The sequence below is a fragment of the Mesoplodon mirus genome, assembly GCF_964341445.2.
Source record: "Mesoplodon mirus genome assembly, chromosome: 2".
Lineage (NCBI taxonomy): Eukaryota > Metazoa > Chordata > Mammalia > Artiodactyla > Ziphiidae > Mesoplodon > Mesoplodon mirus.
In genome coordinates, this window is record NC_138977.1 from 26588708 (window position 1) to 26613112 (window position 24405).

Here is a 24405-nt window from a genome sequence, read left to right on the forward strand (position 1 = left end):
ATACTATGCTAACACATATATATGGAATCTAAAAAACTAAAAAATTGTTCTGATGAACCTAGGGGCAGGACAGGAATAAAGACGCAGATGTAGAGAATGGACTTGAGGACACGGGCAGGGGGAAGGGTAAGCTGGGACAAAGTGAGAGAGTGGCATGGACACATATACACTACCAAATGTAAAATAGATAGCTAGTGGGAAGCAGCCACATAGCACAGGGACATCAGCTTGGTGCTTTGTGACCACCTAGAGGGGTGGGATAGGGAGGGTGGGAGGGAGACACAAGAGGCAGGAGATATGGGGATATATGTATATGTATAGCTGATTCACTTTGTTATAAAGCAGAAACTAACACACCATTGTAAAGCAATTATATCCCAATAAAGGTGTTAAACAAAAAATAGACATAGGGATAGTTAAAAAAAAAAAAAAAAAAAAACAAGAACTAGAACGTGAAGGTTTGGAAAATTCTCAGACTATCCATATATCATGCTCTGGAAAAAAGCCAAGGGTGTGGCTGAACAATGGTTTGCTGAAGAGATCAGGCATGTGACTCATGGATCAATCATGTCAGCGGAATCCAGGAACAGAGATGTGGCTATCCAGGAAAGATCTGTGGAGGACCCTCCTGTCTGATGGCTTGGACCCCCATGAATTGCCTGGGAGGCCAACAAGGTTTATAGGAATTTTATACCAGCAGAAACACTGCCAGCTTGCACTGAAGGGGCAAAGATGGTAAAAAATGAAGAAAGGCTGTCAGGATTCCACAGGTGTGAAATGAGTCAGCAGAGCTAACTGGCTGTGAACAAATGTTATCTTTCGAGAAAAGGGAAGAATGACCCCAACGGCAGATAAGAGTCCAGCAGGGCTATCACTGCCACCATGGGCATAGGTCCAGGAACAAGGCCGGAACTTCCATGGCTCCAGAAGCCAGGACTACTATCCCAGTGGGCCAGAGGACAGAGCACGGAGCCAAAGAGGATTGTTCTCCAAGTCTTAAAATCTAATGAGCAGGGGACTTCCCTGGTGATCCAGTGGTTAAGAATCCGCATTCCAATTCAGGGGACGTGGGTTCAATCCCTGCTCAGGGAACTAAGATCCCACATGCTGCGGGGCAACTAAGCCTGCGTGCTCTAGAGCCCATGTGTCGCAGCTACTAAGCCTGCACACTCTGGAGCCTGCACGCCACAACTAGAGAGAAGCCCACACGCCGCAACAAAAGATCCCATGTGCCGACGCAGCCAAATAAAAAATAAATAAATACTTAAAAAACATCTAATAAACAGAATGGGAGAAAATATTTGCAAATGAAGTGACTGACAAAGGATTAATCTCCAAAATACATAAACAGCTCATGCAGCTCAATATCAAAAAAAAACAAACAACACAATTAAAAAATGGGTGGAAGATCTAAATAGACATCTCTCCAAGAAGAGATACAGATGCACATGAAAAGATACTCATCACTAATTATCAGAGAAATGCAAATCAAAACTACAATGAGGTGTCACCTCACACCGGTCAGAATGGCCATCATCAAAAAATCTACAAACAATAAATGCTGGAAAGGGTGTGGAGAAAAGAGAATCTTCCCACACTGTTCGTGGGAATGTAAATCGGTACAGCCACTATGTTCCTTAAAAAACTAAAAATAGAGCTCCCATATGATCCAGCAATCCTACTCCTGGGAATATATCCAGAGAAAACCGTAATTCAAAAAGATACACATACCCCAATGTTCACTGCAGCACCATTTACAACAGCCAGGACATGGAAGCAACCTAAGTGTCCATCGACAGATGAATGGATAAAGAAGATGGGGTACATATATATAATGGAATATTACTCAGCCATAAAAAGAATGAAATAATGCTATTTGCAGCAACATGGATGGACCTAGAGATCGTCATACTGAATGAAGTCAGAGAAAAACAAGTATCATATGATATCACTTATACATGGAATCTAAAAAAATGGTACAAATTAACTTATTTACAAAACAGAAATAGAGTTACAGATGTAGAAAACAAATTTATGGTTACCAGGGGGGAAGCTGGGGGATAAATTGGGAGGCTGGGGTTGACATAAACACACTACTGTATGTAAAACAGATAACTAATAAGAACCTACTGTATAGCACAGGGAACTTTACTCAATACTTTGTAATAACCTATATGGGAAAAGAATCTGAAAAAGAGTGGATGTATGTATATGTATAACTGATTCACTTTGCTGTACAGCAGAAACTACACAACACTGTAAATCAACTGTACACAAATAAAATTATTTTTAAAAATCTAATGACAGAATGGCCATTATCAAAAAAGCTAAAAACAATAAATGCTGGAAAGGGTGTGGTGAAAAAGGAACCCTCCTACACTCTTGGTGGGAATGTAAATTGATACAACCACTATGGAAAGCAGTATGGAGGATCCTTAAAAAACTAAAAATAGAACTACCATATGACCCAGCAATCCCACTACTGGGCATATACCCTGAGAAAACCGTAATTCAACAAGAGACATGTACCAAAATGTTCATTGCAACACTATTACAATAGCCAGGACATGGAACCAACCTAAGTGTCCATCGACAGATCAATGGATAAAGAAGATGTGGTACATATATACAATGGAATATTACTCAGCCATAAAAAGAAATGAAATTGAGTTATTTGTAGTGAGGTGGATGGACCTAGAGTCTGTCATACAGAGTGAAGTAAGTCAGAAAGAAAAACAAATACCTTATGCTAACACATATATATAGAATCTAAGAAAAAAAATGGTACTGATGAACCTAGTTGCAGGGCAGGAATAAAGAGGTAGACATAGAGAATGGACTTGAGGACATGGGCTGGGAGAGCAAAGCTGGGGTGAAGGGAGAGTAGCATTGACATGTATACACTACCGAACGTAAAATAGTTGGCTGGTGGGAAGCAGCTGCATAGCACAGGAAGATCAGCTCGGTGCTTTGCGATGACTTAGAGGGGTGGGGGGGAGGCTCAAGAGGGAGGGGATATGAGGACATGTGTATGCATATGGCTGATTCGCTTTGTTGTGCAACAGAAACTAACATGGTACTGTGAAGCAATTATACTCCAACAAAGATGTATTAAAAAAAAAAACTAATGACATTTGCCCTGCTAGGTTTATAATTTGCTTGGGACCTCTGGCCCCTTTCCTCCTCCTTTTAGAATGAGAATGTCTTTCCAATGCCTGCCCCACCATTGTATTTGGAATAATCTGTCTGGTTTCACAAGTTCACAGGCTACAGAAGAATTTTGTCTCAGGATGAATCAAACCTTAAGTCTCACTCATACCTGACTTAGATGATATTTACATGATATATTAGTCCAGACTCTCCAGGGAAACAGAACCAATAGGAAGTGTGTGGGCATATGTGTATATACATACATAAATAGAGAGAGAGATTATAAAGAATTAGTTCATGCAATTATAGAGGCTGACAAACCACAAGATCTGCAAGCTGGAGACCCAGGAGAGCAGATGATGTAACTAGTCCAAAAGCAGGCAGGCTCGAGACCCAGGAAGGGCTGCCTTCAGAGTCTGAAGGCAGGAAAAAACTGATGTCCTGGGGCTTCCCTGGTGGCGCAGTGGTTAAGAATCCGCCTGCCAATGCAGGGGACACGGGTTCGAGCCCTGGTCCGGGAAGATCCCACAGGCTGAGGAGCAACTAAGCCCGTGCAACACAACTACTGAGCCTATGCTCTAGAGCCCACGAGCCACAACTACTGAAGCCCACATGCCACAAGTACTGAAGCCTGCGCGCCTAGATCCCGTGCTCTGCAACGAGAAGCCACCGCAATGAGAAGCCCACGCAACACAACGAAAGAGTCGCCCCCGCTCGCCGCAACTAGAGAAAGCCCGTGCACAGCAACGAAGACCCAACACGGCCAAAAATAAATAAGTAAATTTATTAAAAAAAAAAACAAAAAAAAAAAACTCATGTCCCAGCTCAAAGGCAGTCAGGCAGGAGGAGTCCCTCTTACTCAGCCTTTTTCTTCTATTCAGGCCTTCAACTGATTGGATGAGACCCATGCACATCAGGGAAGGCAATCTGCTTTACTCAGTTTCCTGATTCAAACGTTAATCTCGACCAGAGACATCTTCACAGACATACCCAGAGTAACGTCTGACCAAACGTCTGGGTACTCCATGGCCCAGCCAAGGTGACACATAAAACTAACCATTACAGAAGAGACTTTAGATTTAGAGTTGATGCTGGAATAGGTTAAGACTTTGGGGGATGCTGGAATTGAGTGAATGTATTTTATAGGTGAGAAAGACATGAATTTGGGGGGGAAGCAGAGAATAGTGCGTTATGGGCTGCATCTCCCTAAAATTCATATATTAAAGTCCTAACCCCCATTACCTCAGAAGGTGACCTTATTTGGAGATAGGGTCTTTACAAAGGTTATCAAGTTAAAATGAAAGTATTAGGGTGGGTCCTAAGGCAATGACTGCTATCTCTATCAAAAGGGGAAATGTGCACACAGACCTGCATAGAGGGAAGACAATGCGAAGAGATACAGGGAGAAGACAGCTATCCACGAGCCGAGGAGAGAGGTCTGGAGTAATTCCTTCCCTCACAGCCCCTGGAAGGATGCAACCCTGCCAACACCTTGGTTTTGGAGTTCTAGGTTCCAGAACTGTGAGACAATAAATTCCTGTTTAAACCACTTAGTCTGTAGTATTTTTTTACAGCAGCCCTAGCAAACTAATACACACTCTAATCTCTACCTGTCAATTAGTACTGCTCTCACCACATTCTTTTCTTTAATAATGATCATTAACAGTTACGGAGTGTTTACTAGGTGCTAGTCACTGCAACAAGTACTTGGATACACGCTATCTCAGTGAATATTCAAGGCCACCCTTTGAGTAAACTTTACAGTATAAGAATTGTGACTTAATAAAAATAAAAACAGTCAAGAAAAAACAACTTTTTTGAAGTTGATGTGATCATTATTCCAATTTCACAACTGAATTCAAGAAAACAACTAGTATAAGGGCAGAGGGGCAGAAACTGAAGCCAGATGTCTGAGTACAGACCTGTGCTCTCAACCCCACCTCATCAAAGTGCCCTCCCTACCCCACCTTGCTTGCTTCCAACGTGACAGCTGTGTGAGAAATTACAGTATGCCAAGATAAGGACTTCACAGTGAGACAGCTCATCGTGCTATTCACAGCTATGTGTTACTTGCAGCCCCACAGTACACTAGAGTCCACAAAGCCCATAAAATGAGACAACTCTTAATGAGTTAATTTTTAAACACACAAATTTTAAAAAGCAGGTACGATATGCATGGCCAAGGGTTTTCAGAAGTCTGAATCCAAACTGTGGTAAGGGTCTTTTTAAAAGCTTGTCAAACCGATTCTGAAATTAATATAGAAAGTCAAAGGAACTAGAAAAGCAAAACAATTTTGAAAAAGAACAGAGTTAGCCAACTTGAATTACCTAATTTCATGACTTATTATTATAAAGTTACAGTTATCATGTGTGGTATTGGTGAAAGGACACATAAATCAGTGCAACAGAAAAGAAAGTCCAGAAATGGATCCACATGTACATGGTCAGTTAATTTTTGCCAAATTTGAATGAGCAATTCTGTGGAGAAAGGATAGTATTTCCAATAGAAGTCGTACTGCCTCAACAGAATATTCATATGCTAAAGGTATATATCCCTATACCTGACACCTATTTAAAAGTTAACTCAATATGGATCGGAGTCTAAAAGTGAAACTTTAAGTTGTAAAACTTCCAGAAGAAAACATAAGACCAAATCTTTACGGCCTTGAAGTTGGCAAAGATTTCTTAAATATGACACCCAAAGCATAATCTATAAAGAAAAAGTTAATAAAATGGATTTATCAAAATTTTAAATATCTGCTTTTTGAAGACACTATTACAAAAATGAAAGACAAGCCCCAGACTGAAAGAACATATTTACAAAACACATATCTCACATAGGACCTGTACCCAGAATATATAAAAACATTAAAAAATTAATGAGCAAAAACTTCAATTTAAAAAATGGGCAAAAGCTCTAAACAGACATTTTATTAAAGGAGATGTATGAGTGACACATAAGCACGCTGGAAGATAACATCTTTAATCATCATGGACACATACACAGCTCTGAGATGAGGGGACGAAAAACCAACAATACCAAATGCTGGTGAGGGTGTGGAACAACTGCAACTCTCCTGCACTGCTAATATGAAGGCAAGGGAGACAGCCGCTGTGGGAAACACCGTGAAGTTTCTTATAAAGTTAAACCCACATTTACCAAATGATCCAGCAATTCCACTTCTAGAAACTTAACCAAGAGAAATAAAGACCTCTGTTCACACAGAAATCTGCTGATGAATGTTCACAGCAGCATTATCCGTAATCACAAAAAAAACTGGAAATAACTCAAATGGGAATATTACCCAGTAATAAAAAGGAACAAAGTACTAACACAGTATACGGAACACCACAAATGAATCTCAAATTCATTATGCTGAGTGAAAAAGGCTACACACATATGATTCCATTTATGTGACGTCCTGGGGAAAAGAGAGAATTACAGAGACGGATCAATGGCTGCCAGGTCGGGCAGGAAGGGAAAGACCAGGAGCGTGTCTGGGCAGGTGAGGTTACTGCTCTGCAGTTCCGTTACTGTAGTGTTTACATGACTCTGTGTGTCTGTCAAAGTATCCTAAAAAGGGTAAACTTTATTGTAAACAAATTATATCTCAATACAGACTGAAAACAAAAAAAGAGTAGCCTTGAGACCGGCTGGGACCCTTTGCCGCAGTGCTGGCACCTCGACAAACATCCCCTCCAGCAGCAAAATACAAAGAAAGCAGAAGGGACTAAAAATAACCGCATGCATGCCCAGCTGGGGCAAATGACGAACAAGGTACAAAAAGACCAAAATCCCAACGTCACTTCTGAGAAACCAGGAGCAAAAGCAGGGTACTGCGCATGCCCCCTGCACACAGACCCACCAAGGGGCTGGGCAGACCAGCGAAGCTACCCCTCTGGCCTGACCCCTGGACCCATTCCTACCCTCACCCCAGATGAGGAACCCACTCACCTCCCCCCTTAGGGAATGAAAAGGGAAACTGTTAACGTGCTTTAGCTCCCTTGTGCTGTAGCACTAGTCCCAATACAGCCTTCTTGAATTTCTTACCCGGCCTCTTATCAGCTTCTACTGATGAAGGAGTCCAAGAACCCCATAGCTTAAGGCGAAGTTTAAACATTTTTTTTTAAGATGGCAACATAAAAATCCTAAAAGACGGGCACACCCTGGTTGTCTCAAGCAAGTTAAGTTAGTTAAGTAGATTTGAATAAAGTTTGGGTCTTGTTTTGTTTTGTCTTTTTAAAGTATGTCAAAGCTTCTATACTACAGGAGTTTGAAGGCCTGGTTTCTGCCCAATTCTGCCAATCAGGTGATACATAATTGTAAGAGAATATTTATTTCACTTTCTTCTTCTGCTTCTAAGTTCCTTATTTTTAAAAATGAGAAAAGGCATTCCTAACCTCAAGGTAGCTTTAGTTGGCTGATCCTATACATATTCCATACGTGATATATGGAATATGTATACGATCAGCCAACTAAATACAGATATATTATTACAGCAAATTCAGTCAGAGTTAAGATTGAAATTTAAGAAAAAAAAAACCCAGTCATTACAAATGCTAACAGGGAAGCAGACAATAAATTATCTGGAAAGGAATTAAGAAAGTAAGTAATACGAATCACAAGTACCAAAAAAAACTAGCATGTTTGCTAATGGGAATATATTGGGCCTTTTATAAATAGTAACTTTCTTTGGGGATGGGCACAAAGATGTCCTTCTGTAAGACAATTTGAATTTGTGGATTAATAAATGCAATTTAATTATTTTGCAAACAAAACACTTACCAAGTGCCCACCAAGTGTCAGCACTAAGTGCTTTACATATTATTAACTAATATCCGCAAGAACCAAAAGACGGCACCAAATGTACTTAGGGAAGTAATTTCCCTACAGTCACAGGTTTTATGGAAAAGCTTCAGCAAGTCCCAGTATAACTGATGAAGGAAAAGCATTTATATCAGTCATGCCGAATTTGAAACCATTCCTGAAGAACCCCTGTAAAGATCGTTTGCGTTCCATTACCTAAACGATGTGCCCTTATCCTTATTCAAGAAGCTATCGTTCTGATTTAATAAATGAGGAACTAAAGTCTCTACTCACGTGGCTATTAGAGAACAAGAGTTCGGTATTTAACAGCTTTTCTTCATGTTCTCATACACGAATCACCGGTAAGAGCCACAGCACAGGTGCTGAACGTGCCTCGGGGACAATGCCTGTGCGTGCGTGTGTGTGCCAGCGCGTCCCCAAGGAACGGCAGTCCTAAACACATGCTTCAGGCCCGGGAAGGCAGGGGGCCCTCGGCCCGGGCCTCAGGGCTTACACGGTCTTGCTTTCTTTGGCCCTCCTGCCGCTTCATCCCTCCCCACAGGACAAGGGTTCCGAGGACCCTTCAAGAACATTCCAGGATACCATAGTGCCGAGATTCCCTATCCAAACAGCTCCAAAGCTGCTTCCAGGGTCCGTCTAGCTGAGAGAAGACCCTGCCACCAGTATATATGCTGCTAGGCTGGGAAAGGGCCAAGAGGGGCTGCTGGGGGTGGGGGGCAGGGGTGATGGGGGGCATGTAAACTGCACTATTCCCGTCCCCATCATCACACGCACCCGGGTCGTCAAGGGGGTGGGACAGAGCCCGCCGCGCCTCCACTTTCCGGAAAAGAAGTCAATGAAATCTCAGGTGCTTAAAGACGGCTGGCTCCCCAAGAGTAAGCCAGAGATGCCCTGCCAACAGCAGCCCAACGCCAGCTAAGGGGAGATGCAGACAAACGCCAAGCCAGGCGCACTGGCGGATGGAGATGAAGCCCTGGGCGGGCTAGAGGAGCACGCCAGCCAAGGCTGAGCCCTTCACCGCAGCGGATCCCCGCTCTACTGCGGGGGAGGCGTGAGCGGGCGGACGGGTAGGGTCGCTAAGAAACGAGTCCGGACGTCGCCCGCAGTGCGGGGAAACGGCAGCGCAGCATCAGCGGGCGGCTGGCTGGCGCGGGTCGAGGGCCCGACCATCAGCTGATTCTGGGGAGCCAGTCAAGCGCCCGCGGGGGCAAAGGGCGGGGCCGCGCCAACGTCCCGGCCGCGGCCGACGTCAGTGCCGCCTGCCGCTTGCCGCTTGCCGCAGGATCGCTGGGGCGCAGCTCGCGGGCAGCTCTCCGCGGGAGCCACCGAGACCTCTGCGCTGCTCCGCGAACATGGCCGACTCGGAGAACCAGGGCCCCGCGGAGCCGAGCCAGGCGGCAGCGGCAGAGGCGGCGGCGGCGGAGGAGGTAATGGCGGAAGGCGGTGCGCAGGGGGGAGATTCTGACAGCGCGTCCGGCGACTCCGACGGCGCGGTCGGTCAGACGGCTGAGGAGCCCCAGACGCCTGCAGAGAATGCACCGAAGCCTAGAAATGACTTTATCGAGAGCCTGCCTAACTCGGTGAAATGCCGAGTCCTGGCCCTCAAAAAGCTGCAGAAGCGGTGCGATAAGATAGAAGCCAAATTTGATAAGGAATTCCAGGCTCTGGAGAAGAAGTATAACGACATCTATAAGCCCTTACTCGCTAAGATCCAGGAGCTCACCGGTGAGATGGAAGGGTGTGCATGGACCTTAGAGGGTGACGACGAGGAGGAGGAGGATGAAGAGTACGAGGAGGAGGAGGGAGAGGAGGAGGAGGAGGAAGAGGGAGAGCCTGTGGCGGAGGCGGCGGCCGCTGCCGCCAAAGATGAGGGTCCCCACTCTGCAGTGTCTGACGACGCCCAGAAATAAGCGGGGGCAGAGATTGCAGAGGAGAATGACGACGCAGATTAAAAACCCCGATTTTTTTTTTTTTTTTTTTACACATCAGTGGACTTGAAAAGGCTCAGGTTTTGGACCAAAGTACAATGTGAATCAATTCTCACATTCCTAGAATCACATTAAATCGACGCAATCAGATTCTGGCCAGCCCATTTCAAATCTGAACACCAATATACGAAAAGGTGTTGCAAACGAGTTAAATTTAAAATGGTTTTTTCATGATCTCTTCTGCGAGGACTGGAGTTGAGACTTCCTAAGGGTGTCAAGTAGATGTGAAGTAAAGAACGTCACACTTTGAAACCCTCTGATCACACTGGCATCACACTACGCACAGAACACCCAAGCCTAGACTGAACATGTACTCAATGCCTAATTCTTCCATTTCTTTAGTCCTGCATTTTTCCAGCGCAGAAGCAGCAGAACCCAAGAAAAATCTCATCTTTAAGACTTTGTTTTCGTAACCCAGACATCAACTTTACACTTCAGAGAAGCGTGATGGGACGGAGGAAGCCCGTGCCGGAGATCATGACAGTACTGTTAATGAGGCCCAGAAAACTGCCACTTCAAATTCTAAAGACTGTTCTGAATACTTGGTTCTGAGAAGGAGGGTGTATAACCTGTACACTATTGTCAACATATGTGTTCATTATTTACAGTCTCGTGTTTATGTGTTTTCTTGGTAGTGTCTATTTACAAAGGTGTTAAAAAAAACACCAATGTTTAAGTATTGATCCCTTTATCTAGCATTTTAGAAATATTAATTTACTTGAAAAGGTGTAGAATCTAGTAAATTCTGTAAAGCATGTGTATCCAATGTTATGTTGGATCCTTGTGATGTCTTTTTGTCTTGTAGCTTTTAGAATGTAGCTGTGAAAATTATCAGAACTCTTCACGGAAGCTAATGTGTGGAAAAAATATATACTTGAAGAACCAATCCAACTGTGTGTCCCCACCCCCAGCTCAGAAGTAGAAAGGGTTTAAGTTTGCTTGTGTTAGCTGTGCCTTCATTATTTTGCTATGTAAATGTGACATATGAAATATAAAATGGTGCATAATCCAATTTTTCTGCTTGAGAACAGACTGTCATACAGTAAAGGATTTTTAGGAGGACACATTTAATGTAAAGACTCTTAGCTTCTTTGTGGGTTTTGAATTGTGTGATCTATAAAGAAATTTAAGCATAACGTTGTTTACCACTGTGGTGTTAATAAAACAGTATTTTCAAAGAACAAAAGGACTCATACCCTGACTGGAATCAAATCCCACTCTGCCTCCTGTTAGCAATGAATCTTGGGCAATTACATTAATCTGTGTTCAGTTTCTCCTCATCTATAAAAGGGGATAGTAACAGTCCCTTCCTCACAGGTTATTATGAAGAACAAACTAGTTAATTTACATAAATCCCACACACCAGTGTGTGACCCTAAGGGCTCAAGATATTTTAGCTGTTATTATTATGGTTATTATTATATGAAAGATAAAGATGATTTGAAATTCAATCCTCCTAAATTACGAAAGAAGAAAAAATACATATTATATTCCTAAGTTCATGATATTACTGTTAAAGAAGTGGCCTTTAATTCATAAACACAGGTAGTTCAATAAACTGTGTTGTTTTGTTTTCCTCAGTATAAAAATCAGGTTTTGATTTCTTCCCAGAAAGACAAAAGACTTTAATGTGACATTATGCATATATTAAAAAGTCTATTTCAACTTTATATTTGGGCATTCTAAATGAAGTATAAAATTGAAGACCCCCCCAAAATTTTAAACACAGACGTGTTTTCTTCCATTTTCCTAAGGGTTAAAATTAGTCAGAAGCAAAATTAGACTGCTTTACCTTAGGGAATGGAAGGAAGCTCTGACCTGTTGCTAATGGCAATAGTTGAGTGAAACCTTAATGTATTATTAATCTTCCTTAGGGCCAGGACAACAAAAAGAGAAAATCAAAATAATGTATTACATAAGTCAATGATTATCTTAATCATGATTATCTGAAATAGAAGGGAAAAAACCTTTAAAAATTCAGTATTCATTTCTTATCCCTAGGAGTAAGAGACTGTCATTTAATATTTTTCTAGATCCCACAAAAAAGCAAAACTGAATGAAACAAATAAGGTGTATAGTTAGTGGGGGGGGATTTATTTTCAGGCACGTGATTACACATAGAAAACCCAAGAGAATCAACTGAAAGCTATCACATTCACAAATTTGAGGAACAGACCAAACATATAAATATATAAAAACCAATAACTATTTCTAGGCACTACTAATGATAAAAATATATGCAAAGGGCTCTCTTTCACAGTAGAAATAAGAAACCAAAATATTTAGAAAAACCTCTAATAAAAATGTACATAACCAAAGAAAAAAAAAACCAGTATCACAAAGAAATGTAAAAGAGGCCTTTGGAAGGTGAGATTGAATATCACACAAGTGTCAATTCTTCCCAAATTAACTTTTAATTTATTACACTTCAAATCAAAACCCAAACTGGATCTGGAACCATATAATTACCCTAATCTTCACCTGTAAGAATAGGAAAACAATTAAGATTTTTACCTTAGACCAGACAGAAAAAAAATTTTTTAATTGAAGAAAATATATTATTAAGTATCAGTTACTAGACAGGGAAAGGTTAATTTTAGAATGATTTAAGACCAAAAGAAATAATCGACAGGCACGACAACACAAAAATTAAGAAGTTTTAGAGATTTAAACAGACTCCACATTTTTAAAAGTAAACAGCAAACTGGGAATAAAATCTGCAATAAATACAAATGGCAAAGGGTTAATAGTCTTAATATAATAAAGAGTTGATACAAATGATATGAAAATCATATCATCTTAATAGAGAAATACGTAAAGGACATCAGCGGACAACTTTAAAAAAGGGAAATACTGCAACCCTGTTTGGGGCAGCAAGACACGTCCTGAAAGGGCAATACTAAGTGGACCAGGCCTCCAGCAAGGTCTGGAGGATATGCATGCCGAGCTGTGTGCTCTGGCCAGCAATCTTTCTTTCACTTATGGTAAGACTTTAGCTGTGGGATTTTCTAGCTACCAGTCATACCACTGTTGGTTACTTTTCTCAGGATAAGGCACATATATAATGCCCTTGATAATGTCAAACAATTTCCACCATTTTCCTAACTGGGTTGATCTTTCCCCTCTGTTTCCTGCATTGCTTATTTGATAGTTCCTCAGGCAGACATATAAATCTTGTGTGTTAACATGTAGCAGGATACCCTCCCTTGAAGGCAGGTCAAACACTCTTACTCATAAACCGTTTTTCATCCATTATAGGCCCAAATTAGTAAGCAATGCACAACGTAACTGGCAGAAAGAAAGGCAACTGTGTATTACACATTCAACTCAGTCTCTAAGAGCATTATGCAGAAGACTGCAGCATGCCCACGCTCCCTGCCCAAGCACGTCACAGCAGCTCTCCGAGAGTTTACAATCAAGCGTACACAGACACATTTGCATGTGCACACACACAGACACAAACACGTTTTTTTATTGGGGTGAAATTCATAAAACATAGCCATCTTAAATGAACAATTCAGTGGTATTTAATACACTAATAATGTTGGGCAATGACCACTTCTATCTCATTCACTTTTTTTAAACAAAAATATTTTAGAGGTAAACATCAGTAAAAAGGATCAGTGCTGGGCAGAATATGTAAAGTAGCCTATGCATGGAAGACATACAAACGTTACAAGTGAGGTCAAGTTTCTTATTAAATTAGATTAGATTAAAAAAAAAGAACACTCATTATTTGTAAGGATTCGATGAAATGGGTACTTCTCATACATTGATGATAATGTATAAGCTGGTATAATTCATTAGCAAATTCAATTTAGTAAAAATATCAACAAATTCAAAATGATATACACTAATTCAATTTCACCCTTGGGACCTTACCATTAAAAAGAAATTTTAAAAACAAACAAAGCTTTATACATAAGGTGACTGATACAGTGTTATTAAAAATGGAGGGGGAAAAAAAATGGAGGGGGAAGAGAAAGAAAAAAAGGGAAAGAAAAAAAAAAAAGAACACAGAAACAAGCCAGATACCCAAAAGGGAAGGAACAGAAAATACACATTTACACAGCAGGCTGTGCAGCCATTATTAAGGGTGTCCATGAGGGCTTTATAATAACATTACAGATAAAAACATCGTCTCAACCTAAGTTTAAAAATTCAGACATACACTTTTATATGTACATTGTATGTCTTTAACTATGCCAACTTTGTTTTTTAAAAATTGCATAGTCTTCCTGAAACGAAAACGGCAAACTCTTCGAAGTCATTTATCTTCTAGGGATGAGGGGACATGGGGACTCTGGAGCCCTGGTCTTGGCCCTCTAAGTGGCAGTGTACTGAGAGCACAAGCTCTCAGTCAAACAGAATGGCTCTGAATCCTGGCTCTGGTGTCTGAACACTGGACTTCTGGCTGTGTAACCTTGAACAAGTGAATTATGTCTCTCTCTGCCTCAGTTTCTTCAACTGTAAAGTGGGGAGGACTGCATGTGAAGGACTCAGAATAATGCCTGACACAAGGGAAGCACTCGAGAAATGTTACTGGCATTTAAATTATCTGCTATTCCTATAACAGCCCAGTGCGAGTACCATGCAGATCTTAACGATTACACTCCTCATAGACTATCTCAAGAGATCAAGGTGGGAGGAAGACGCAAGAGGGAGGAGATATGGGAACATATGTATATGTATAGCTGATTCACTTTGCTATAAAGCAGAAACTAACACACCATTGTAAAGCAGTTATACTCCAATAAAGATGTTAAAAAAAAAGAGAGAGATCAAGTGAAGTCTTTCATTAGTCCTAACTTCAGTAGGTCTTAAGGTGCTAGAAGTATTTGTCATGTGTGGGTTTTATTCTCAGGTTCTCTCTATGGAATCTAGGTGCCCTTTGGAGCACTTACCTTAAGCCTGGCATTTCCTTTTCACTATTCCCTCTCCCCACCCCTTTTTTAATATGGAAGAAATGGGGGAAGATATTGATTGCATTTAATTTGATTAAATTGAGTTAAACTGGGGGAAATCTAGAATAATATGTGGGGTTTTTTATTAATGGTAGTAACACCATGCCACAGAGTGTGAGAAATACTTAACCACAAATAGTCATGTAATGCAGTATTATTCAGATGTGACTGCCAGTGGTTCCAAGATTTAGCTAAGATGTGGCCACCAGAAATCACCCACGGATGTTCTTTTACCTGGATGCTTATAATTCAATTGTCTGTCTGCAGCTCTTGTCCAAGGAAAGAAAGCAATTTTAAGTCCAAATGGAATGTAATAAATTATGGATAAAGAATTGGTACCCTTCTGACATCTCCCTCCAGGGCAGTGGTGACAGCAAATATCTTACTGTTAACAGAAACAGCGTCAATGCCAGCAGTACCTGTATACACAACACTCAAGTTAAAAATCCAGCAGGTGTTATTCTTTTGATTCTTTCATTTAATTTTCTTAGACTAATCTATGAGATACCCAAAAAGGACCCCCAGTGATGAGGTTATGGCATGTAACAGTCAAAAGGAAATAACAGCTGCAATGATTAATCTTTTACCGTCGTATACAAGCTTTCTTACCGGGATCTCAACATGCTTTAATGTTAAGATTTCTGCTTTTTGCAACATTAAAGATAAAGGAAAAAACATCTGCTTGTCTTCTTCTGGCTCTCCCTAACTCTGACAGCAATACGATGTAACGAGGCAGTAACCACACTGGGTTCTCAGAAGCCTTCCCAACAGGTAACTGTGTCAGCAAGGGGGGCTGCTCCTGTCACCGAGTACAGAGTCATGGACAACAGTGCCTAAAGCAGTGGGTGAGCTCACCACCGTGTGTTCGGTGAGTGCTAGCAACCCAGAAAAGCCGAAACCCAAACTTGCACCTCACACAGAAGCCATTCCATGTTTAAATTTTTAAATTTCAAGCACCGCGTACTGGCAATAAAAATAAGAATCCCCCTCTGCCTGGCAATATTTAAAACGACAGCACGTTTTATTGCACAAAGATTTGAAAACTTTTTTAGAAAGAGAGAAGCTATTTTTTAGAAAGTCACGGTAACAGAACAATGGAGTTTTGTAATATGAGTAAAAGAATAATGTAAGTTCCCTTATTACTCCCTTGAAATTATGTACTGTCTTTCTTTTAAGGAACCTGCATGTCATCAGAACATCCTTATGGAAAATGTTTTGTAGAAGCAGCCCTGAGGTCAATTAGGGGCAAATAACTGCAAAGACAGAGAACAGGAACCCACATGGGCTGTAAACAAAAGCACGCTCTCCACACTGATTCTGAGGACCCCTCATGGGATCAGCAATGTCCAGGAGTGCATGTGTGTCAGTGTATGGTCGGGACATTCAAGATGGCTGTTCTCCTGCTCTCTGTCCATCCCCTGCTCTACCTGTGCCTGCTTCACCTACACCTACTCACATGACTGACCTTCCTACATACTTGCCCCAGGTCCTAGCTAATGACCGTTCTAATGTGAGATCAGAACACCTCCGTGAAGATAGCTTATCAAAGGGGTGTTGAGGGGCATGCCCCTCTACTGGTTTCCCTGATAACTGACAGCCAACCTGACATTAATTCCCCCTATAACTGGTAACCTCCCCCATCCCCCCAGTAGCAAAGACTGCCACCACCTCCTGCCTGACCTCGGACGCACACAGTGGGGTGTCGCTCCAAAACCTTGCTTCAGACATGTAAGATCTCCCATCCAGTAAACCACTGATGTCTCTGTTACTGACTCCGGGCTCTTTCTTCGGTCTTAAGGCTGGGCAAGTACAGAGCTTGTAGGACTGTGGGGTGCAGCCCAAGAGTCAGCAACAGATATAAATAATGGGGAAGGAAAAAAAGAAGACGAAGAAAGAAAGTGTGCCACGGACCCACATCTATCATGCAACTCCTTTGCTCACGAACTTTACAGATGAGCACCTTTCCCTTTTTATCATGTCCTCATCTCTACTTTCTAGTATCCAAATCTTAGGAGTCCTCCCAACAGCTCTAATCCCATATCCATCCTCCCAGACGCATCTGTCCACGTGGATTTCTCTGAACCCCTTCTGATCCAATTAATCAATTTTGTCTTCATATTTCATTTACGGTTACATATGAGAACAGCTTATCACCCTAAAGAAACGGTGGTCTACTTCAGTGTTCCTGCACAAACTGTCTCTCAACTATTAAGTGAATTCAATTGCTGATTCAAAGAAACACCTGAATAAGGAGAGACAGTGAGAGTGAGAGAGAGAGAGAGAAGCAGAGAGACAGAAAGAGAAAAACTCAGACCCGGAAAGAGACAGAGAGCAAAAAAGGCAGAGACAAAAAGTACTCCAAGCGCAATAATTTTACAAAGATATGAAAAAGAAAAGTCCCAACAACTGCCTCTTCTGCAGACTACATCACACGTCACCTATGCCCACACGACACCACTCTTTTCCCCACACGGTGTATCCAACACACAGCACATTAGGATGACCCACCAGAATGTGAAGAAATTCTGAATATGCCCTTCCTCAGGCCGCTTGCCCAGCCCACTGTTAGCTCCTAACAAACGATGCACACACTGTCGTGCCTGAAATCTGACGCAAAACCTCAGACATCCTTTGAAAGACTAAAGGCTATAGATGTATCTACATACATATATACATACATATGTAATACAGCAATCATCAAAACCAGGAGGGAAGAGAAATCACCTGGACCCACAAAGCCACTTTATGATCGGCCATAAATCCCCCAATTCTAAAAACAGTATCAAGGACTTCCCTGGTGGTGCAGTGGCTGAGACTCCGCGCTCCCAAGGCAGGGGGCCCAGGTTCGATCCCCGGTCAGGGAACTAGATCCCACATGCGGCAACTAAGAGTTCACAAGCCGCAGCTCAAGATCCCGCATGCCTCAACTAAAGATCCCACATGCTGCAACGAAGATCCCACGTGCCATGACAAAGACCCATTGCAGCCAAATAAATAAATAAATATTTAAAAATTAAAAATAAGTAAAATAAAAAATAAAAACATTATCAGACTCTATGGAATAATGAGACTGTTCTTATTAAACAAATCATTTGCTGTTAACAAAAATACCAACGTTATATAAATAAAGAAAGGACAGTGCTTTCAGCTCCAAAAGATTCTTATCAAGTTAGAGTTTCGATTGAAACACCTACTTGAGACAAGACTAGCCTCTATATTAGATTCCCAGAGTCAAGATAATTTCATCATCTGAAGCCATTTTCTTGGGTACCTAGCAACCTCTGGATTATTTTACTTAATTCTGGTGTTATAGCTCACACTTTCCCCAAAGCTGAGGCTTCCTGGATAGTCTGGAAGGTTTACATGACAAAAAAAGATTACTGAATGTTACATTAGACCACTTTGGCTTCTAGCTATCTTTAAAAATGTAAAAGGATGGAAGAAGAGGCCTGTCAGTTTTTCTATCATTCCTGCTTTCCAAAGGGAAAACTTATGGGAGGAAGCCAACATACATCACTTGGATAGAGTGAATTTCATAGGATCTCTGTTTGCATCTTTGCAACTATTTACAGTAAGAAGCCAACTAACACCCAGAGTGAATTAGCTTTAATTTCCCAACATGCTTAAAACAGCATACAACTTCTCTTCATCTGTAACTTTTTCCATAGCTTCAAGGAACCCTTGCTTCCAGGCGGCTTCCCTCGCTCACAACCCTCCCAAGTGGAGACTGCTACTCCCTCATCTTTCCTCACCCCTACCACTTCTTTAAGCCAAGAAGTTTTGTCTCTAGCTAATGTGCTAACAGTCCCTAAATCCTCATCTCAAGAGTCTACTTTCTATTCTAATACATACAACTCATCTAAGAACAGACATTTTCCCTGTCCTCGTTTTTTATTTATTTCACCACTTTTTTCCTTGTGTAGGCAACCTCAAATTCACTGGTGATTAAGACGGGCGTAAGTAAACAAATAAACTACTGATATAAGACTTCTCTTCTAATACAACAAACTAGTGAATATAACAAAAAAGAAGCAGACTCACAGACACAGAGAACAAACTATGGTTACCTGTCGGGGGGAGGGGCAACATAGGGGGTGGGGAGTGGGAGGTACAAACTACCTGGTGTAAGATAGGTTCAAGGGTGTACTGTACAATATGGGAATACAGCCAATACTTTGTAATAATTGTAAATGGAAAGTAACCTTTAAAGCCTGTATTAAAATTTTAAATGCAAAAAAGAAAAAGAAAACATCCTACTTAAAAAAAACTATGAATTCATTTTAAAAAAAGACCTCTCTTGATGATAGACATAAATCTTCAGCTCTAAACAAAATCACCTAGGTATCACACAGACATGTCAAAATCAACATATACAAAATAGAACTCTTTCCCCTCCACCCTGCGCTACAGATTCTGTTTCCTGTTGGTCAGCTCTCCAAATTAGAAGCCTCAGAGTTGTTATCAATACGTGTCTCTCGGGACTTCCCCTGGTGGCACAGTGGTTAAGAATCTGCCTGCCAATGCAGGGGACATGGGTGTTCGAGCCCTGGTCCGGGAAGATCCCACATGCCGCGGAGCAGCTAAGCACGTGCACCACAACTACTGAGCCTGCGCTCTAGAGCCCACGAGCCACAACTACTGAGCCCGTGCGCCTAGAGCCCGTGCTCCACGACAAGAGAAGCCACCGCAGTGAGAAGCCCGCTCGGCAACAAAGAGTAGCCCCTGCTCGTTGCAACTAGAGAAAGCCCGTGCGCAGCAACAAAGACCCAACGCAGCCATAAATAAATAAATAAATAGATTAAAAAAGAAAAACATCACATGCCTCTCTCGTACCATCTGTATATAATGAGACGCCAGCTCCTGCTGATTGCAGAGACACACAGCCGGCTCCGCATCCCTGCTACCTTCACTTCGGCCCTTACCACCCCGCCCTTGAGCTACCTCAACAGCCTCCTAATGGGCCTCTCCACACGTGGCTGACTTCCATATGGCCACCAGTCATCACTCAAACAGAGGTCAGCCATGTCCCACTGCAAACCGGTTCAAGGTCTTGACAAGCACCACCCCAATACTACTGCACCCACCCTCCATCCACACCCTAACCCCCGCCCCACAAATACTCATCATTCTCTGGCATGTGTTAAATTTGAGAGTCTGACTCATATTATTCCCTGTGTCTAAAATGTTTTCCCTCTTCAGTGTTTGGTCAAAGTGTTATGGCCTCTCCCCCTGGTCCCCTGGCACTTGGCCTATCACTTTCCTATCACATGCACCATAAGCTACTGCAACCATTCATTACACTGCCCCTTCCCAGCTAGTCTTGAGGATAAAAGTTACTTATTTCCTATACCCAGCAACATGCCTGGCATACACAGCAGACACTCAGTGCTTGTAAACTGAATTAATTAATATGCAGATGGCCAACAACCTCACTCATAATTTAATTCAAAAGCAAACAAAATTGAATTTTTTTCTCCTCCAAAGGGATAACACAGAGAAAACTATCCTGAAAAATCAGATATACTTGAATTAATTTTCATGAGGCAGAAAGAATTTAATTTAAAACCTGTATTACAAATTCTTCAGCAACAAAACCCCAATAATAGTAAGCATCTTTACAGCATTCGCTTATTCAACACATTTTTTGGAGCATTTTTATGCCAGTCACTCTGCTGGATACTGGAAACTTTGTGCTAAATGCTGGGAGTTCATTCATTCCAAAATGTCCTCCTATCAATTATCTCACTTTGGTCTCACAACCATTCCATGAGGGAGGCAGGACAGTTATTATAACCCCCATTTGACAGATGAGAAACTGAGATCAGAGAGCTTACGTGATCTGCTCAGGGTCAAAGCCAGTAAGACAGAGATGGAGAACTACAACAGTTATCTCCTGAACCCAGGTCTGCTGCTTCCTCTACTGTTAAACCCCTAAAGTTGCCTTAGCACCCTTACTCCCTCTAAAGAAGGGATGAAAATTTAACTTCAGTCTTGGTCTTAAAAGGAGAAGTGCAGAGAAATGAAGTAATGTGTGCACGGTCCAGGGTCAGGACTAACCTGTTCTCCTTGCACACAGCCACTCTGTCTCCCCCAGGTATCAGCTTCTTCTGTTCAACCACACCATAGCTTTCTCGACAAATCTATATTTAAGGGGGAAGAAAGAAACATTTCAATTTTGTAGACCACTTATCTTTCTAGACCCCAAATGACTGAGAGAAGCTTTAGGAACAAATGTAGCTTAATGACTACTTATTACCACAGAACATTCTCAGGGGGAGAAAGGGAACCTGAGTCAGAGAGCACTGGCACCTTAAAAAGATATCTTTTTTTTTCTTCATTACTGTTTTTTTTTAACATCTTTATTGGAGTATAATTGCTTTACAATGTTGTGTTAGTTTCTGCTGTATAACAAAGTGAATCAGCTATACATATACCTATATCCCCATATCTCTTCCCTCTTGTGTCTCCCTCCCTCCCACCCTCCCTATCCCACCCCTCTAGCTGGTCACAAAGCACCGAGCTGATCTCCCTGTGCTATGCAGCTGCTTCCCACTAGCTATTGATTTTACATTTGGTAGTGTATATATGCCAAGACATGGAGTTGCCAATAAATGCAATCAAAGAGAAAATGATATGAACTCCAGAAAAGAAATTATATGCATAGGAGTAAAGAGGAATAATGCTTCAGTAATTTTCTTAATTGTATAGATTAATCATTCATTCATTTATTCAACACATTTACTGAACTCCTGTAACATTCAAGACACTCTACCATATGACCCACCAATTCTACTCCTGAGTATATATCTGAAAAAAACAAAAACATTCCAAAAAATACATGCACCCCAATGTTTACAGCAACATTATTTACAATAGCCAAGATATGGAAGCAACCTAAGTGTCCATCAGCAGATGAATGGGTAAATAAGATGTGACACATGTACACAATGGAATACTACTTAGCCATAAAAAAGAAGGAAACTGTGCCATTTGCAGCAACACGGATGAACTTGGAGGGTTTTATGCTAAGTGAAATAAGTCAGACTGAGAAAGACAAATACTGTACGATGTCACTTGTACATAGAATCTAAAAAACACAACAAACTAGTAAACATAACAAAAGAGAAGCAGACTCACAGATTTAGAGAACAAACCAGTGGTTACCAGTGGGGAGAGGGAAGAGGGTAGGGACAGTATAGCAGTAGGGGACTAAGGCATACAAGCTATTAGGTATAAAATAAGCTACAAAGACATACTGTACAACATGAGGAATATAGCAAATATTTTATAATAACTATAAATGGAGTATAACCTTTAAAAATTGTGAATCACTATATTGTACACCTGTAACTGATATAATATTGTACAGCAACTATACTTTGATTTTAAAAAAGACATTAAAGGGATTTCCCTGGTGGCGCAGTGGTTAAGAATCCACCTGCCAATGCAGGGAACACAGGTTTGAGCCCTGGTCCGGGAAGGTCCCACATGCTGCAGAGCAGCTAAGCCCGTGTGCCACAACTACTGAGCCCATGTGCCTAAAGCCTGTGCTCCGCAACAAGAGAAGCCACCGCAATGAGAAGCCTGCACACCGCAACGAAGAGTAGCCCCCGCTCGCTGCAGCTAGAGAAAGCCCGCACACGGCAGTGAAGACCCAATGCAGCCAATAAATAAATAAAATTTAAAAAATAAAAAAGACACTATGACTAAAATAATTTGGTTCAGAGAAGTCTCTGAATTTGTTCTTTCATTTGGAGAAAAATTAATGTTAATTGTGACTTGTAAGCATGATGAAAGAGACAGCTACAAATATGAGTAAACTGTGGAAATCCTTACCGTGAAGTTGAGGCAGAAAGTCTCCTCAATATCTTCCCCAGGGTAATCTAAAAGTTCTTGAAGACTCCTAATCACAGATTGACAGAGAAAGGAGATGAGGCAAATCAGACATGACAATAGTGTTTCTATCTCAGTCACATGCCCACCAGACTGTTTGCAAGGAAATGCTATAAAAGAAGATTCTAGAATGAACATAAATCCAGACTGACAGAAAATCATGTTAACTGTATCTTGAAAAGAAATACGGCAGTTGACTTGTAAGACACTCATTAATCATTCTCTGTTCCTACTGACAAATCTTACTGAATTTATGAAGAAATTCAGATGGAGTCATATCTGACACATGTGTTAACTCTAGTATTCCTCAGAAATAGATACATGAGGAGATGGTCTTGCAGCGGTCCTACAGACCTGCTTTACCCATACGCATTAGTAGAAAAATCCTCTTACCATAAAAAAAAAAAAGCTACAAAGTCACTGTATCCACTTAGGAATCTTAATGGCTTACTTGTTAATGCAAGGGGCTCTGTATGGTAAAGAACTGCCATATTAAAGAACATCAAAACATGTTTCTGCCAACAATGATCATATCGTATACTCTCACAAGAATACGTTCTTATTACTAGACCTCATTCACACTTTCTTCTTTAGTGATCGCGGAGTCTGGCAGTTCCATAAAGAAAGAAAATTGCCCAGAAAGAAAATTCTTAGTGTGGAATTTAAATCTGTTTCCAGTTAACCAGCCAAGATTACTTGAAATGTATCATTCTCAGCCAGGTTGGCAAAGAAAATAGCACGCATTTCTGTCACACTCAGTTACCAAAAAAAGCAACCCTGCCTGGGTCTCCTCTGTCATTTTTTTATATTCCTTCTAAATTTTCTTTTCCTCTCTCTGTGCACCCTCTCCCCACATCCTTTATGCTTTCTCTGTATTGGTGTCCTATCCTGGTGGTGTGACAGTCTCATTTCCAGAGGGCACCTTAGAGACCACCCTTCCTCTATCTCCATCTTAAAATCAGTATTCTTTCTCCATAAAAAAGGGATGTTCCTTCCTGTTGAAGTCAAAAGAATTGTACTGTTTAGAGAAAGTCACAGATATGGTGTCTTTTTATATACTTTGCCTTATGCTACCTAAAATCAATACAGAGAAACTCAGAATAAAAGGAGTTTTTAAGAGCCAGAAAGAATAATAACATAAAAACATGGCTCCACTATGCTGAAAAACCGTCTGGAGGTTCCTCAAAAGGCTAAACATAGAGCTACCATTTGACCTAGCAATTCCACTCCTAGGTACATACCCAAGAAAAATGAAAACTTACATCAACACAAAAAGTCTGTAAGAATATCCACAGCAGCACTATTAGTAATAGCCAGAAGGTAGGAGAAAGCCAAAAGTCCATCAACTGATGAACGGATAAACAAAATGTGGTATATATCCATATAACAAAATATTAGTTGGCAATAAAAAGAAATAAAATACTGATACAAGTTGCAACTTAGATGAACCTTGAAAATGTGCTGTGTGAATGAAGCCAGTCACAAAAAAACACACATGGGGCTTCCCTGGTGGCACAGTGGTTGAGAGTCCGCCTGCCGATGCAGGGGACACGGGTTCGTGCCCCAGCCTGGGAAGATCCCA

The 24405-nt window shown here is 41.4% G+C and overlaps 2 protein-coding genes across 6 annotated transcripts in view; one reads left to right on the forward strand and one right to left on the reverse strand.

Moving 5' to 3' along the window:
- The window catches only part of HERC3 (HECT and RLD domain containing E3 ubiquitin protein ligase 3), a 142496-nt gene that overhangs the window by 24274 nt on the left and 93817 nt on the right, over positions 1-24405 (reverse strand). For all 5 annotated transcript variants that reach the window (XM_082611401.1, XM_082611402.1, XM_082611398.1 and 2 more), the window contains 2 exons: positions 22767-22833; positions 20988-21070 (listed from right to left, as the gene is read on the reverse strand). In XM_082611401.1, coding sequence (XP_082467527.1) covers positions 20988-21070; positions 22767-22833 — 150 coding nt within the window. The remainder of the gene's footprint in view (positions 1-20987; positions 21071-22766; positions 22834-24405) is intronic.
- NAP1L5 (nucleosome assembly protein 1 like 5) lies at positions 9188-11152 on the forward strand. Its single transcript, XM_082611408.1, has one exon. It carries the CDS (start codon positions 9331-9333, stop codon positions 9886-9888), a length of 558 nt encoding a protein of 185 aa, XP_082467534.1. The 5' UTR covers positions 9188-9330; the 3' UTR covers positions 9889-11152.

Coding starts and splice junctions, on each gene's coding strand:
- NAP1L5 (XM_082611408.1), top strand. CDS start 9,331: ATGGCCGACTCGGAGAACCAGGGCCCCGCGGAGCCGAGCCAGGCGGCA.